The sequence below is a fragment of the Rhinolophus sinicus genome, chromosome 14 (assembly GCF_057876585.1).
Source record: "Rhinolophus sinicus isolate RSI-liver-muscle chromosome 14, RSI-T2T, whole genome shotgun sequence".
NCBI lineage: Eukaryota > Metazoa > Chordata > Mammalia > Chiroptera > Rhinolophidae > Rhinolophus > Rhinolophus sinicus.
In genome coordinates this window covers 80770453-80787717 of record NC_142514.1, presented here as the reverse complement: position 1 = coordinate 80787717, position 17265 = coordinate 80770453, and the positions used below count along the sequence as shown (strand labels likewise).

The window sequence follows — 17265 nt, the reverse complement described above, 5'->3', positions numbered from 1 at the left end:
GAGGAGTTAAGGTTTAGGTTTGACATTATGGGCCGTTGATAGACCTCAGAGGCTCTCAAGACACGAAGGAGAAGAATATTCCAGGAGAAACTAACTGTCTAGCAGCTGGGGACCCACTTGGCCTTGACTCAAGGGAGATGAGGTAGGTGGGCCTCCTACCACTTCACCTCCATTAGGTTTTCCATAACTCCTTGCTGCAAGATTCTCAGTGTTGAGGGTGAAGCTAGAAAGGAATGTACAAGAACCCCACATACTGGATTGGCTGTGAAGGGTGAAGGGTGACCGGCGGGCTGTGAGGCCGGTAGGCTGTGGTGTGGTTTCACAGGAACACGAGCATGAGCGGGACGTGGTGCTCAGAAGAACGAATGTAAGTTAAAGGAATCTTTGAAGGGCAGCCGTGTCACGAGCAGCAAGATGGTTCTGGTAGATTATGAAACTTCTGTGGTAGCACTCTTCTCTTTTTTTGCCTTCGGTCATACACGGCTTTTTAATGCCGTTGGAGCCAGATTTAACATGGAGCCATGACTGAACTATTTCATTTTCTCTAGCAAGATCCACTGATCTTGTTCCATGAGGATGTCAGGAGATTGCCCTGTTTGATGGAATTAAGTTATAAAAGTGGTTACTGTGGGGTGGGTGTGACTCATTTTTAGAGAGGAATGTATGTGTTTGTGCCCGTACATGCACTATTTTAAAAAATCATATTCTCTGTGGTTTGGGAAGATCTCGAGAGGACCTTACCGGTACTTAGAGGTGTGCTTCTTATTAAGTAAATGGCACCTCATGAGAACCTTACCAGCAATCCGGGTTTGATGTTTCGAGACGAGACAGAAGAGAGTCACGTCTTTTCACAGCCATAGTGGACTTCTTTGAATTGTCAGATGAAACAAAGATGTTAATAAGTGAAACCTAGGGGATTATTAAAACTATTTTGGAAAAATGCTCTGAGCCCACGAAAAATATATTCTTATTAATGAGCCAGGCAATAAAATAGGTATTGTTATTTGATTTTAGCTGATATACATTAAGGATTTGACACACCATTGCACTGTTTCTCTTTCCCCTATACTTTTTAGATTTGCAGTATGAAAAGTGTGAGTCATCTTTAGCTTTATTTTAAGAATCATGTTTTTGTGAGGTTAGTTGTCTTTACCTGAGCAGGCTCCAAAAGCCCAAAAGGATAGATGAATCGTACGGTACCTTCATGATCCTGGAAATCTGATGGACTTGGTGGCGTTAGAAGGCATGTTTTCATGTGTAGTTGACTGAGCTAATTAAAACTCCTGTTGTGAGGAGTACAAGGGGTAAATAGATGACCCTATTGTAGTGGTTCTTTAATAATTCTGTCTCCATTTAAAATTAAGAACAATAAGGTATTAAACTTTTTTTTATCATAACAGTATTATTTGATGTTTCTTTTGGGAATATCAGCAGAAAAGATGGAAAAGTAGGAAAAAAACAAAATAAACTCAAAATACCCCCTCTCCAGACTCCCAGAGACAACAACCACTGTTAACACCTCCTTGGTGAGAATATTTCTAAGCTTTCGATGTGCATATATGATGTGAGTCGCTCCCCTGGAATGGACTTGCATTGTTATTTTGGCAGTCTGGTTTTCCAGTGTCACATAAATTAACAGTATCACATAAATACCTGTCCCATTTTGCAGATGTCTCATCATTTATCTGGCTAATTCCTTATTTACATTCGGACGTATTTTTCACTTTTTGATAACAACTGATGATGATTCAGCCTCATCGGAAATCTTTCAGGAGAAGCTGACAGTTGGGAATCCGATTAACATTCTTATACCTGCATTCTAATTGTTTCTTCTTCTTTGGTGCGGATTCCAAACCACACGGAGCTTGTCAGAGCTGCAAACTTCACGTTCAGCAGCAGGAGCCCACGCACTGCATCACCCTTGGGTGACAGCAGGCACTGTTAGGAGGGCAGAAGGCAGTTTTCAAAAAAGATTTTTATTAAAAAGTATAGCTAACAACAACATTGTGTTAGTTTCAGGTGGACACCATAGTTATCCTACATTTGTATACCTAAAGAAGTGGTAACCGTGGTAAGTCGGGCAACCATCTGACACTGTATCACGCTATCACAATATTATTGATTACATTCCCTGTGCTGTAAGTTACATCCGCATGACTTACTTTAGGGGGAAATTTGGACCTATTCTTGCTCCTCACCTTTTCCCCCTCCTTTTTAAATTTTCAATTACAGTTGACATTTAATATTATTTCATATTAATTTCAGGTGTATAGCATAGTGGTTAGACGTCTGTACAATTTAAGCAATGATCCCCCTGAGTAGTACCCGCCTGGGACTGTATACAGTTATTACCATATTATTGACTATATTCCTTATGCTATACCCTACATCCCCCTGACTACTCTGTCACAACCAATTTGTACTTCTTAATCCCTTCCCCTTTTTCACCAACCCTCTCAACCCCCGCTCCCATCTGGCAACCGTCAAAATGTTCTCTGTATCTATGAGTTTGTTTCTATATTGTTCTTTAGATTCCACATTTAAGCAAAATCTCATAGCACCTGTCTTTCTCTGTCTGACATGCTCTACTCAGCACAATACCTTCCAGGTCCATCCATGCTGCTGTAGAAGGCAAGAACCCATCCCCTTCCCTGGCTGAGCAGTATCCCATTGTATATAGGTACCACCTCCTCTTCATTCATTCATCCATTGACGGACACCCAAGCTGCCTCCACATCTTGAACATTGTAAACAATGCTGCAGGGAACATATAGATGCACATGTCCCCTTGAAGTAGTATTTCGGTTTCTTCAGATAAATACCCTGAAGTGGGATTACTGGGTCCTTCTTTGTCTCTTGTTATAGCCTTTGTTTTAAAGTCTATTTTGTCTGGTATAAGTATTGCTACCCCAGCATTTTCTGTATTTTGTCTGGTATAAGTATTGCTACCCCAGCATTTTCTGTTTTTCCATCCTTTCACTTTCAGTCAGTATGTGCCTTTCGATTTGAAATGAGTCTCTTGTAAGCAACATCTGTAAGGGTTTTGTTTTCTTATCCATTCAGCTACCCTATGTTTTTGATTGAAGCATTTAATCCACTTATATTGAAAGTAATTGATATGTAACCATTGCCATTTTACTCATATTTTTGATTTTTTTTTTTTTTTTTTTTTTTTTTTTTCCATCTTAAAGAAGTCCCTCTAACACTCCTTGTAATACTGGTTTGGTGGTGAGGAACTGTTTTAGCTTTTTCTTGTCTGGGAAGTTCCTTATCTTTAATTTCAAATGATAGCCTTGCTGGGTAGAGCAATCTTGGTTGTAGTAGTTCCTTGCTTTTCATCACTTTAAATATTTCTTGCCAGTCCCTTCTGGCCTGCAAAGTTTCTATTGCGAGAACAGCTGACACACTTATGGGAGCCTCCTTGTAAGTTACTACTTGCCTTTTTCTTGCTGTTTTTAAGCTTCTCTCTTTGTCTTTAACTTTTGGTATTTTATTTTAATTATGTGTCTTGGTGTGGGCCTTTTTGGGTTTGTCTTGCTTAGGAGACTTTGCACTTCCTGGGCTTGTATGTCTGTTTCGTTCACCAGGTAGGGAAGTTGTCCATCATTATTTCTTCAAATATATTTTCAATTCCTTGCTCTCTCTCTTCTGATGGTACCTCTATGATGCGAATGTTGTTACGCTTGATGTTGTCCCAGAGGTCTCTTAAACTATATCATTTTTTTAAATTCTTTTTTCTTTTTGCTGTTCTGATTGGGTGTTTTCTGTTACCTTGTCTTCCAAATTGCCGATACAGTCCTCTGCTTCATCTCTTCTGCTGGTGATTCCTTCTAGTGTATTCTTCATTTTAGTTTTGTATTCTTCACTTCTGACCAGTTCTTTTTTATGGTTAAATGAGGCAGTTTTTAATAAGCCCATTGTTTATAGGAAAGGGAGTCTGGCTGCAGAAATAATGAAGGAATCAAATCAAAGACCTGGAAGTGACGTTTGTTGCTAAGGATTACAGACCATCTTTTTCTCCAGTCCCCAACTAATACCTGTAATCGACCAGGCACTAATTTTGAATGTGGAAGAGAATAATTCTTGAGATGGAGGGGAAGGCAGCAAATGGACTTCTCAGAGTCTTGTTGTTCTTTACCGTTAATGACACACAGCCAGACCAAGACCAGACCTTCTCCCCACAACCCTTTTCAGTATCTTCAACGAAAACCTTAGGTGGGGAAAAAAAACAACCTCTGTACCTTAATAATACTGGGATTAGTGTAGATATGTAAACACACTAGCCAGTCAATCATTCAGGGATGAAAAGCTGTAGAGATTTTAAAAAAATCTGTTTTAAGGCACTCAGAGACCTTTCAGCTAAGTTTGGCAAGGCTCTCTCTTTTCCTGTTTAATATGACCTAAAATTTCTAAAGGAAAGGAGAATGGAATGAATAGTGCCGCCGGGCCTGAAGTGTTTGCCTGCAGTGTATTTATCTTTAAATAGCTTCTTTGAAGGGGGTCCACATGTCTCCTGCCAGGGGCATAATTAGTATCTTTCACTGGCACATGCGGAGAAGAGAAGAGAAGAGGGGGTATGTGCCGCCTGCTACACGCAGCGATTCGCACTGTCGCTCTGTTTTCTGTCACCAGTCTCGTTATTCTTAATGAGTTCTGTCGTCTTCTCTTTGTTCTGACTATGTTTATTAACAGATTAAAAAGCTTAACACAGTAGAGCAGTGGCAGGTTAAATGATTCTCTTATTTACATTTTTCTCTTTATGGGCCCCTGCAAACAAGGTGGATCCCCAAAGAGGACTCCTGAAGCATACACACACCTACACATAGCTTGTTCTTCTGACTGTGGGTGTCACAGTTAAGCCGTCACGGTTTCGCTGGATGAAGAGAGCTGGGTGGGGGGTGGGGGGAGAGGAGGATCCCTTGTCAACAACTGGCTGTCTGTCACCCATTGTGAAGCTGTGCTTTCTGTTTTGGGACTGCCTGCCTTTTGTTTCCTGAGTCTTAGAGAATCTTCCCTGATCAGCTGTCATTCAATGGCTAATTAATTCAGCAAGCCTTTATTGAATCCTTTTTATATGCCAGACACCTAGAAAACAGAGACTTGAAACAGGAAAGCAGTATCAGTGTGGTAGGTGAAAGAGACCATAGCAATAAACATGTGAAAATGCCAGGTAGGAGGTGTGCCCTTTACGTGCAGGAAGAAAGTGGGGCTCTGCCCCTGGGCTGTCTGGGTTGGCTGCAGAAAGGAAGTGGCACTTGAGCTGGCTTTGGAGAAAGGGAGTGGGGCTTGGAGGGAGTTCTGCAGAAGCCCTGCCAAGGCATGGATTGGTGTTGGGGTGTGTTTCTTGGAGGGCCCCAAATTAAAACAAGGAAGTTAGATGTGTTGGATTCTGGGGGTCCTGGGCTAGATGTTAGGGCACCACCAAGTTCTTCAGCTGAGAGGTGACTGAACATGCCTCAGCCTTAATTTAGTAAGATGATCTGGCAGCTCATGCGAGAATGGAGTGAGGCTGCAGGGAGGTCTCAGGTGGGGGGCGCTGTATGGTAGGAATGTAGGCAGGAGGCTGAAGCCTGGTGGGTCTGGGCAGATGGCATAAACCACTCAGCCCATGTTCCCCCATTTGTAAGATGGGTGTGCAAGTGTCTGTAGCACACAGTTGCTGTGGAGTTAAACTGAAGCCGATGGGTGTGAAACAGGCTCCGACTGCACCTGTGGTAGCCATCCCAGTACACTCACTACTCACTGTCTCCCAGAGAGTTTAGGCAGCCGTACAGCAGCGAGGAGGAGGGTTTGATTTTAAACTTAGGAGGAACCATCTAAATTTGCAGGTGCCAGAAGAGTCGTGTTTTCTCTAAAGACAGTTGCTGCCTTTATTGGCACGGAGCTCGTGCTTCGGTAGAGTCCTGGCTCGGTATTGAGGACAATAAATTCTAAGTAGGGCAAATGCAAAAGCCTGGGGTGATTTAGAGGTCACAGAATGAAAAGGGATTAACCTGCTAGAAAGCAATTAAGTAATCCTCCAATTTCAAGGAACTCTATGGAGCTAATAATGAACTTCCTTGAGCAAAATGGGAATGCTTTCCTTTCTGTGAACTCTTTGGGGAGGGAGGCACTCGTTCACGGCGGGACACAACTTGTTTTCTTGATAGATCCTTCTGAGTGGTGTTGCATCTTAATTTTTGAGAAAGGTAACAATGAAAGTTTGATCCGAAATCGTGTTCTTACGGCCTTGAGGATTTCAGTGACCACCGTCTTTTCCCCACATCAGACCAGCCTTAGGCTCCTCACATGCTTAGTTTTCCAGTAGAGTCGGTGTTACTTGGCTGAGTTTTGCTGAGCAAGGGATTTATTTGCCAGGCTAGTTTATCAGGCTAGTTATGAAGAAATATGAAACTGTGGCATTCTTAAGTGCTGAGAAGGGGAAGGATGGATCCCTTTTAATTGTTTTGTGACCTTGATCCCTTATGCTGGCTCCAGGACATCTTGCTCAGAAGATGGGCCCTGCGGTTGGCCAGCTGGCCTGTGCCCAGGCGCTGCCTCCCCAGAGATACAGCAGTCTCCCTTTCCCTGCCAGTGGCTGCTGGCACAGCTTCAGCCGTACTCTCAGTCATCTCTGGCTTTCTCCTTACTTCCTAGAGATTCCTGCAGTTTTCCAGTCCTTTCTGAAATCCATTTAGAGAAGGTAGATGGGGGGGAAAAAACCCTCTAAGTATGGCTAATCCTGTTTTCTTTGCTGAGGAATCTCTCTGTGACAGCTCTGAAGCCATCGGTGTCTGTGTCCCAAAGGCAAGGTGACCCTTCCTCCAGGATTCAGTGTCTCTTAGGATTTTGGGGCGTTCTGTATGGTGAAGAGAGCGCACACTTTGGTGTGTGGCCTCCACGAGGTTCCTTTCTAACTTGTTCTTCTAAACTTGGTGGGTGGGACCCCTGTAAGAGGGATGCATTCTGGCTGCGGTAGGGTGTGACCTTTGCGTTCACTTGAGGTAAAGTGGTCCAGAGACCTCCTTGATTAGGTTTGTGCTTGTTTGTGCATGTTTTGAGCCTTGTGTATAGACAGCAATGTGGAAAAGATTGTAAGGGGAGTATTCTGTTAATCAAAAGATCCGTTCTCCCATTGCTCTCAGCCAGGCCGCTCTAGCTGACATTGTTAGCAGAGAAAGTGGTTCTCATTGCTGGGTCTGTCACATTGGGCTTTCACAGATAGGACACGGGCCCTGATGTGGGGGGTTTCCTAAATGTGGGATCAGATAGGCGCAGGCCAGTGCCAAGGCTTGTGACTAAAGAGAGGAGGAAGGCTAAGGAAAAGACTGGCCACGCTGCAGGGGGCCATCCCTCTTAACTGCAGGTTTCCAACTTGCACGTGGCGTTACTCTCACACTGTCGTGCGGGGAGGCCTGCAGGGTCTCTGGTCCCGCTCCCCACATAACGCAGGATATGGTGAGGCCAAAAAGGAACACCCATGGAGCCATAGGTAGGGGAGTCATACCACTACGGTCTCACTGGAGGCTGGGTTCACTGGACGTGCGACCTGCTGTCCGTTTTGTCTGCAACCCACCGACGACTCTCTTTCACTCTCCTCCACTCTCCTCGGCTCTCCTTCGTAGCCGCAGCAGTTATATTAGCGGCCAATTGGCTAACTGGCTACAGCTGACGGCCAATCAGCCACAGCTGACGGCCATCTACTACCCGAGCCAGCACTCCTCCACGTGAGGCCAAGAGCCTGTAAACTACTTTCTGGGGCTCTGACCCCACACTCCACCCCTACAGGCTCTCGCCTCACAATCTACGCGACAAGCGTCTTCCGCGAGGGGACCTGTGCGAGGAGCCTGGGGGTGAATGCAATATCCTGGACACAGCCAGGCTCTCTGGGCACAGCCAGGGTTTCTCGGGGCACCACCAGTGCTTCTGGGCACGGCCAGACTTCCTGGACTTCTTAGGGTACCACCTGTCTTCCCGGACACAGCCAGGGTTTCTCAGGGCACCACCAGTGCTTCTGGGCACGGCCAGACTTCCTGCACTTCTTAGGGTACCACCTGTCTTCCCGGACACAGCCAGGGTTTCTCAGGGCACCACCAGTACTTCTGGGCACGGCCAGACTTCCTGGACTTCTTAGGGTACCACTAGTTTCCCCGGGCACAGCTAGGATTTCTCAGGGCACTGCCACTCTCTGTGGGCACAGCCACACTTCCTGGACTCAGCCAGGGCTTTCAGGGCACTGCCACTCTCTGTGGGCACAGCCACACTTCCTGGACACAGCCAGGGCTCTCAGGGCACTGCCACTCTCTCTGCCTCTCAGGGTACCCTGCTGGAACAACAGCGACTCACAGTCAAGGTGCTTACATATTCTCAATGGCGGCCAGTCAAGAGACAAAAGCAAATATCCCCCAGTTCCACTAACAACAGTTCCCAAACAAACAGTCAAGCTGTCCATTAAATTAGGGATGGAAGGCAATTCCCCATAGTCCATAGTCATTCGCCAGGGCTGTCCTGGGGGTGAGGGATGACCTTGACCTCACCCTTATCTCCCACGGAGGACTCAGCAAGCATTACCTCCTGGGACTATAAGTCCTGCATCCGGGCTGCCTGAGCAGGAACTTCCCTGGCCCACAGGGCTGCAACGACCTTCGCTTTCTCCGGCCTGTGCTGGTTGGGGAACCGTCCACATCTTTCCACCTCTCCACGGGGCTCCATCTCTGCAGCAGCTGCATGGCTTTTCCTGTGCTGGTGTGAGAACCATCCACGTCCTCCCACCCCTCCACGGGGGTCCAGCTCTCCGGCAGCTGCTCCTCCTGGTCTTCCTGAGACTGAGTGTTCATACACACAAACTGCTCCACCGTCCTTTGGAGAGCTTTGGCCGGCACCATACCCTGCTCGCTGTGCCATTTGTTGTGCGGGGAGGCCTGCAGGGTCTCTGGTCCCGCTCCCCACATAACGCAGGATATGGTGAGGCCAAAAAGGAACACCCACGGAGCCATAGGTAGGGGAGTCATACCACTACGGTCTCACTGGAGGCTGGGTTCACTGGACGTGCGACCTGCTGTCCGTTTTGTCTGCAACCCACCGACGACTCTCTTTCACTCTCCTCCACTCTCCTCCGTAGCCGCAGCAGTTATATTGGCGGCTAATTGGCTAACTGGCTACAGCTGACGGCCATCTACTACCCGAGCCAGCACCCTTCCACGTGAGGCCAAGAGCCTGTAAACTACTTTCTGGGGCTCTGCCCCCACACACACCGACTCCCAACGTCCAGAAATTCTGATGAATTCATTGTGGAATTCCACACCTCCCTAGATGGTTGCCACCAGTGTGCTTACTTTCCCATTTAGGAAAGCCAGTAGAAAATAAATTGCCTCTGCCCTTACCTATGTAAACCGACAGTCTGAATTTAGTTTAGTTAGGAGTTTTTGTCACAAGCCATGTATTAGCCTAATAATATCACTTACGTGTCAGTTGCTTACAGTGCTTTCGCATACGTTACCTCCCCGCTTTTGGGGTCATCACAATTGTTACGGCGGGAGAGATGTTCAATGTACAGACAAGTAAATTGAGTCTCGTGAGACAAGTAGGCACGACTGCCGAGCGGATGCTCTGTCCTCGATTTTTGGATTTTATGTGGAGTCGTCTCCAGTGATTGGCATCTTTGTTTGACATAGGCACAGGAAACAAAGCTGCAGTCCCAGGATGGGCACCATTGCACGGGCAGCTCCGTCTCCCATAAGGAACAGGGGGTTCCTTTGTGTTTGGCCTTTGGCCTGGGGGTCTGTTCCCCACGCCCTGCTGCATATGCCCCGGGGCTGCCAAAAATGACTTTAACTGAACGTTTTAAAATGTTATTGTAACTTTAATTTTTAGCTTTTCTTTAAGACAGACGTGTTAATTTTCTACTACCGATGTAATGGCTTTAAGTCGTACGTGGGAATTCTTTTAAAGAAAATGGAAGCATGTGCGTATCTGGGTATGGCAGATAATCTCGGGGCCTATGAAAGTGGATAAAGTTTGGGAAATCCTGGTAAATTATTCTTTTCTTGTAAGTTGTGAAGGCCAGCCTGGAAGAGGCGGAGAGATGGCCATTCAGTGTGACAGCTGTTCCATCGCCTTGCAGGGCTCTTTGTGTTTACATGTGTGAGTGCCTGAGTGTGTAGGATGAGTGTAGACGCCTGGTCTGTTTGGGTCACTCTGTCTGGTACCGACAGAGTTGGATTAATGAACGAGGGCAGTTGTCGCAACTACTTTTTTCTGTGACTGCAGTTTCAGTTGGATGGCACTTTGCTCTCCTCTAACTCAGGAAATCAGTAAGTCATTATGCCTCTATCCCCCTGCCCGGTCCGTCAGAGCTCCCTTTGAAGCCTTGTTTTTTCAGTTTAATCTGATTGTAGGGGCTGATTACTTCTCATTCTGTTTGTGTCTCCTGAAGATCAGTCATGAAAATGCCAACTCAGTGGGCCAGCCCAGAGTTTATTAGGTCAAACTACAGAATCTGACTCCCCAGCTAAATGACACTGTGCAGGGAATCACTTTTGGGTCTTTCCAGAATAGAGCTGAGCTATGTTTAGCTTGTTAAGATAAAGAACTGGTCGGGGGAGGGAAGAGAAGGGGAAGGGGGGCTTGTATGTGTACATGATTCATGGAGAAGACTCCAATTTTATAGAAACCACAGCCCAAATTAGAGAAAGCAAGCTTTTGGATTAAGATGATTTCTGTTGTGGTTGTAACACACCACGGTTTGATTTTTGTCCAGATGAAAACATTTGGTTTTCACTTCAGTAAATATTGTGGAGACGTTGCCAGCTAATTCTGAAAAGTAATGAGATACGGCTTTGGCAAAGCACAGATGCGTTCTCTACTCCCGATTCCACTTATCTGATCCAAGTTCAGATTTTTTTTCACATTTGCTAATGCACTTGAATAATCAGGATAGAAAAATCTGCCTGTAATTTTAATAGAAAACTATATATACTGAATACACTTTTATAATTTATTGGGTATAATCTCCCCATCCCCCACCCCCCAAAAAAGAAAACAAACCCCACACAATTCGCAACCCTCTTAAGATACTTACCTTTCATTGCTGACTTACCTGAAACTGCAGAGTTTCTAAAGGAGATGGATGATGTAATTCTGTGTGATGCCAGCTTCTCCTGCTTTCACAAATGGGGCTTGTACCTCAGCTCGTCCCCAATAGGGCAGAGACTCAGAATGAGGCGTGCTGAGCCCTTTGCTGGTGTTTTGCAGCTGGTGGTAGGTGAGCCTCGCTGTGGAAAGGGAAGCTGGCGTTTTAGGAAGCAGTTTCAGGTTGGGAATCCCCTCTCTTCCAGTTTTCTCGTCTTGTTCGTTTCATCCCTATAACTTCATTCCCGTTTTCCTGAAGGCTAGACCCACAGTGAACTTTTCAAAAGTCGGCCTCATCTGACATTGGGAGGAGAGAAGTTTTCCTAATAAATTTTCTAGAGGTGAAGCTTACCTCTTATGTGCCAGGATCTATAAGTGGCAAGCTTTTTAAGGAAAAACACACACTCTCTTCTGTTTTCAAATACTAAATATTAATTTAAATTTCTGTTTACTTAGCATCAATATGACTAACATACCCATTTTATAATGAGGAATGTGGGATAATTATCACCAATGATAAAAAACCCAGACTTCTGTGTGCTGTTAGGGGTTTGAAATATCCTTTCCTTTATCGTGTGTGTGTGTGTGTGTGTGTGTGTGTGTGTGTGTGTGTAAAAGATTCCCCCTCTAAACTTGTATTAGGTTGTTGCAAAAGTAATTGTGGTTTTTGCAATGATTTTTAACCTTTTAAACTGTAATTACTTTTGCACCAGCCTAATATATTAGATGATCGAGCTTTTATCTAAGCTAAGAAGAAATAAATAAGCTCCATATGGATGTTGTAACTAGTTTCGGCTTCTCATGCTTTTTGTTTTCTGTTATGTATTTGAGGTTGGTATATGCTACGTATTAGCATAGAATAATCAGTGTTCCTCTATAGCCTTGATTATGAAACATGAGATGATCTTACTGGTTTTGTCTCAAGGAGAAAGGAAAAAGCTGCTTTTGCAGTGCTGTGGCTTTTGCTGGCCTGGACTGCGAGCTTGCCTCTCCGTTACTTTGCAGACGTACATGCTGTAGCGGGGTTGGGGGGAAGGTGTCTCAGAGGGTTTATAATACGCAGCTACATAGTGACAGAGCTTTGGAATCTGCAGCATTAGATTCTGTAGGATTTCGTCTCTTCTGCTTGCTTCAGTTTGACTACAAGGTGAACGACATGTACAGGTATGAGGGTGCCCCTTAAACTTCTGGAGGCCTGTTCCTTCTGGGAAGAAGCTAGTAGTTCATTGGGCCACTCCTGGTGGGTGGGTTATGGGTTGGCCGTGGCTTCTTGAATGGAGGGGACCATCCCCGGGGACACTGTTGTTCACGATGAGTGACGCCTGCCAGAGGGAAGGATTCGTACAAACGTAATATTTGAACCAAGGGCATCTTCTTGCCTGTGTTGGTAGTTTACCACTCTACCCAGCTGAATTCTTCATTACTGAGCAATGATCTTCTTCCTCCACTATCCCTTCTCCCAGGAGTTTTCCTTCCCGTTATCGTACCACACTCGCCATTCCTCATCTGGCTTAAGAACCGTCATTACCTGTTTTTCTTTGTTGGTGCTTTACCTTTAGGTCCACACCAACATGTCAGTCACCTGAATAGAACCCAAATCACCTTTTAGAGGCAGGCAATCTGCTTTTGTCGCCTGTGTCCCCGTATTTAAAGGAAATCACGTCCTTTCTGACTGCAGGGCTAGTTCCATCAGAAGGGCTTTGTATTGTTCTTCTAAATTTCCGTTTGAGAGTGAGCCCCCCAGAGCACCCCCTGCGCCCACTCTTTACTGGTCTTCTGTCCCCTATTTTAAATTTCTCTTACATTAGCCTCTCACTTTGTTTCAGAATACCTAGCTGATTACATCACTTTATTTATATTTACTGAGAAGCTGTAAAACAAATCCAGTCATAAGATTAATTATTTTCTGTTTTTGTTGAAGAAATTACCCTGTACAATTTCTTTAGGATATTTACAGAAGTTGGATGCTGAACTGAGATTCCAGACATCTTTTCCATTTTAGTTGTTTGGGACATAAACTTAATGTTCTCCCCGTTCTCCCCAGTTCTTGAGTATAAGGAACGTGATTGTTGCTTCATGCTGCTTGGCCAGTGTTTGAGATTTTAAAACATCCTCAACAGTTTCTGTAAGTGCAGGTTACTTCCTTGTTCTTTCTCGTGGGTTCCCCGTGGATTTTACCCGATTGTCTTTGAAACAGAATATTTTTTTTGAGTCTTTCCTCTCTTCACATTGCTCCTCAGTTGCAGAGTTCCTTGCATTTTCTTCAGAGGAGAGGAAGAGGGAAGCTGGAGGGGCAGTGGCTCGCTTCCTTAACCCTCCAACAGATGGCAGAGTCAGCTCTGGAAGTTATTGCAGGGCCTACACAAAAACCTGCTCTTTTCCGTCCTAATCCAACTTTCTAATTTCAACCGCTAGTCAACGTGTCCAGGGCAGAGTGTAGGAAGGCTCTTTAGAAGAAATTAGACTTGGATGTTAGACTATTGGATATTTTGATCTGGAAGGAGCTTGAAGAGATCATTTAACCTATTCCCTCTCATTTTACTGAAGAGGGAAAGTTAACTGCTGAGTAACTTCCCAAGTGTTGAAGGTTCCCCTCTGTGTCTGTGTGACAGCATGTGACATGTCACCTTATGTTATGGTACATGCTAGGATGAGTTGCAGCCTATGATTAAATCCCCCCCCCCCCCAAAACCCCTTTTGAGTGCTGAAATAAAGTTTCTTCTGCCTTTTCTTAAGTACTTTTTTTTTTATAAAGTTAGATTTCGGAAAGAAGGCTCCAACAATGTTATTGGTTTATTACCTGTAAATGGTGAGTCCTGATTGAAAACCTCTGATCTCCTTTTTCTAATCACAGGCAGTCATGTAATAATTGTAAAACCACACAGAACAAAAATAAACCTATGTTCCAGTGGCAATATCGCTTAAGTATTTCCTTTCCTTTTATTTCATTTCATCTCTAGCTCTTACTTGATTAAATGATTTCCCCCCAAGTCTGTGTCAGGTTTAAGAACCTTCTGTTGAAAACCTGCTTCTAATTGGAAATGATCAAAGGGGAGGGAAAAAAAGAAGCCTTAAGACGGGGAATGGCTTCTGTCAGACTGCACCAATTCTGCTGTCCACCGAGGGTCTTTTTTTTTGCCAATACATCCCTTTGGAGTTTCATTTCCACCCAGTGGTGAGGTCCACAGAACTTTGGGGGCTTTTTTTTTTTTTTTTAAATTGGGGAATGTGGAACAGTGTGTTTTTCCAGGACCCATCAGCTCCAGGTCAAGTTGTCCTTCAGCTAGTTGTGGAGGGCAACTTTTGGGGCTTTTGAATATTGGGAGGTCATGATTGCAACAGAAGACAAGGGGGGCTTGAAGTGTCTGTTTTGTCTTTGCATTTCTGCAAGATGGGTGTTTGGTTTGCCACTTCAGTTCCCCTTGCATCTGATTCATTCCCACCTCCTTCTTAGAACATGTAGCTCTGAATTTGGACACGAATGGTTTTAACCATTGAATTTACAGTGTGAGATCTCCATTTGGGAAGGAGAGCAAATTGGTTACTTGTATCTTCATTGATGTTACTAGAATGTTAGTTCATTCATAGGAAAGTGGGAGGGAGAAGAAATGAATTCTGCGTTTATCACTTCTTCTGCTACTTGGTAGTAGCTCTCCCAAAAATACTTAATGGGGGAGAAGACTGAAGTTGTTGCTGGAAATTAATTTGGGGGATTTTCTTTGGACTTTAGCAGCCTCTGGTCCCAGACACCAATGAGTTGACTGATCTACTTCTGAATTGTCATTACCTGATAAGGAAGAGCTGTGTTATGCTTCTTTATAACACTGGGCTTATTTTCTGGTGTTAACTGCTGTTTTAGGTTCAGAAATGAAAACATTTGGGGATGAGGAGATTAAAGTATAAAAGGCATGACAGATGTGAGTTCTTTTATGAGGGTTTTTTTTTTTTTTAATCTAGTACTTTTAGTTAGTGTTGTACAGAAATTTATTTTAATAATCTTCTATTGCTTATTAACATGATCATAACATTGAAGTAGCTTCTAAGTGTGTTATGATTTTTGGAAATCCATGGCTGTCATTCACCCTGTTTGAATATAAGACAGTTATGTAAGGAAATGTTATATTCTATTTTTATCACTTGCTTTTCTTTCATTCTTAAATTTGTTTGCTTAAATTCATGTTTTTTAAGTTTATTAAGTTAAAGGCATAATCCAGAATAGTTTTATCCTCAACACAATGGTTAGATGTTTTTATTTTATTGATTCGTGTTTTTTTCTTGTTCAATTCAATTTCAGAGTTTTGTGGGGATTCCCCCCCCCCCCCCCAATAACTATTCAGATGAAATTAAAAACTTTTTGAGTTGGTATGTTCGGTGAAGGGATGGCATCATCCCCCTACTGGGGGAGTTTTGCTTGAAATCTGTTAAAAGGACACAGATGGACTTATATTTCCTGGGGGACATTTGAGAAATAAATTAAAAATGGCAGTAGGGATGAATAGCTTCGTTTTGTCTGCTCAGTCATGAGGACTTAGGTCCATAGCGTAATAAATGCCTCTCTGTAGTGCTCCTTCTGGGAGGGGTCAGCCTCAGGCCTGTGTTTATGAGCCCTCTTTCTCAAACCTCCCAGGTTCTCCTGCGCTGCCCAACAGCATGGTATATTTCGGAAGCTCTCAGGACGAGGAGGACGGCGAGGAGGAAGAGGATGAGACAGAAGATGTCAAAACAGCTACGAGCAATGCTTCGTCTTCATGCCAGTCCACCCCCAGGAAAGGAAAAGCCCACAAGCATGTTCACAATGGGCATGGTAGGTTTAGCACTGATTCGGGGTAAAAAAGAAGATAAAATCCAAAGCTTTGGGTAAGAGCTGGATTAGATCCACCTGTTGAGAAGAAGAGGAAGATGAAAGCTGTGGAGCTGGTTAATGGGAAAGCCAGCTCTGGGTACTTCTCTAAGTACAAGACTCTTGAAGGGCAGAGAGATGAGTATAAGTCTGTACAGTCAAGTACATTCTAGATGAATAGACCGTCAAGATGAGTGTAGATACACTTATGTTGGGGAGATGACGATAAATCCATAAGAGCTGCAGATAATAGAAATCGGAAAAGAGATTCCATTAAATCAGGGGTGGTTAAGATTTCATGAAGAAACTTTTGTGATTAACTTGCTGTGATTTCAGCAGGTGGAGAGAGTGTAAAAAGAACCATTATTCAGCATAAGGAATCAAGTAAATGCACATGTATTGTGAACAAGTGCTCTAGTGTGTAGGAGGAGGAATAGGACAAAAGGTTGGATAGCAGAGAGGGGAACTGTTAAGTTGGCTTAAGTGGAAAGTGCCCAGTGGTTTTTCCACAGGGAAGAGACTTAATTAGAGATGTGTTCTGAAACGATGAAGCCGGCACTGGTTATGAGGATTACGGAAAGGGAAAGGACTTGAAGAAGAGGAATCACATTGGAAGGCTGTAATTGTAGGCAATTACCTCGCCTAAGGTAACGAGGGACTAAGAGTTGGTCACGGAAATATAAATAACAGGGATATAAGGACAAAAATGAGGAGGTAGATACAGAAATACGGCAGGGATGTTACTGAGAGGACTTGATAGCAGATTGGCTTAGCAGGATGTGGGGGAAAGGAAGTAGGAAAAGCAGAGTGAAGCAGTGACAGTGGAGCAGGGAGATATTATGGCTGTTTTCTGTTGAGCTCCTCCCGGGTGCTCTGCTAGACATATTTCACGTAGGACTCAGAGACCCCATCCTAAGGATCCCCTGTGTACAAGTGGCAGAAAAATCAGTGCTGTCGATAAGCGACTGAGGCAAAGGAAAATCAATCTCAATCCCTTCATCCCTCTCTCCCTCTCCGCCCCCCAGCTGGCTGTACGCGAAGCTCCACCACGTCTTTCTGGACTCACTGGGAAATAGAGGTTCGGTACAAGCATAGCTTGTGACGTGATGGGAATCTGTCTGCCTCGCGTCGTTGGACATTTCCGCTGTGTCGATTTAGTGATGATTAATAGCTTATGGCTATTTTTAGATGGGCTGTAAATAGGGTAAAGAAATGACCTCTTTTAAAGACTTACGGTTGGGGAGATAGGGTTAATATCCCTACTGTGTAATACAAAATACAAAATGGTGACTTATTTTTAACCTTTCAGGGAAAAG

The 17265-nt window shown here is 44.3% G+C and overlaps 1 protein-coding gene across 5 annotated transcripts in view; it reads left to right on the top strand.

Annotated features, from left to right (window-relative positions):
* The window catches only part of JARID2 (jumonji and AT-rich interaction domain containing 2), a 253610-nt gene that overhangs the window by 186241 nt on the left and 50104 nt on the right, over positions 1 to 17265 (top strand). For all 5 annotated transcript variants that reach the window (XM_019742971.3, XM_074335194.2, XM_074335195.2 and 2 more), the window contains one exon: positions 15737 to 15913. In XM_019742971.3, the coding sequence (XP_019598530.3) occupies positions 15737 to 15913 (177 nt within the window). The remainder of the gene's footprint in view (positions 1 to 15736; positions 15914 to 17265) is intronic.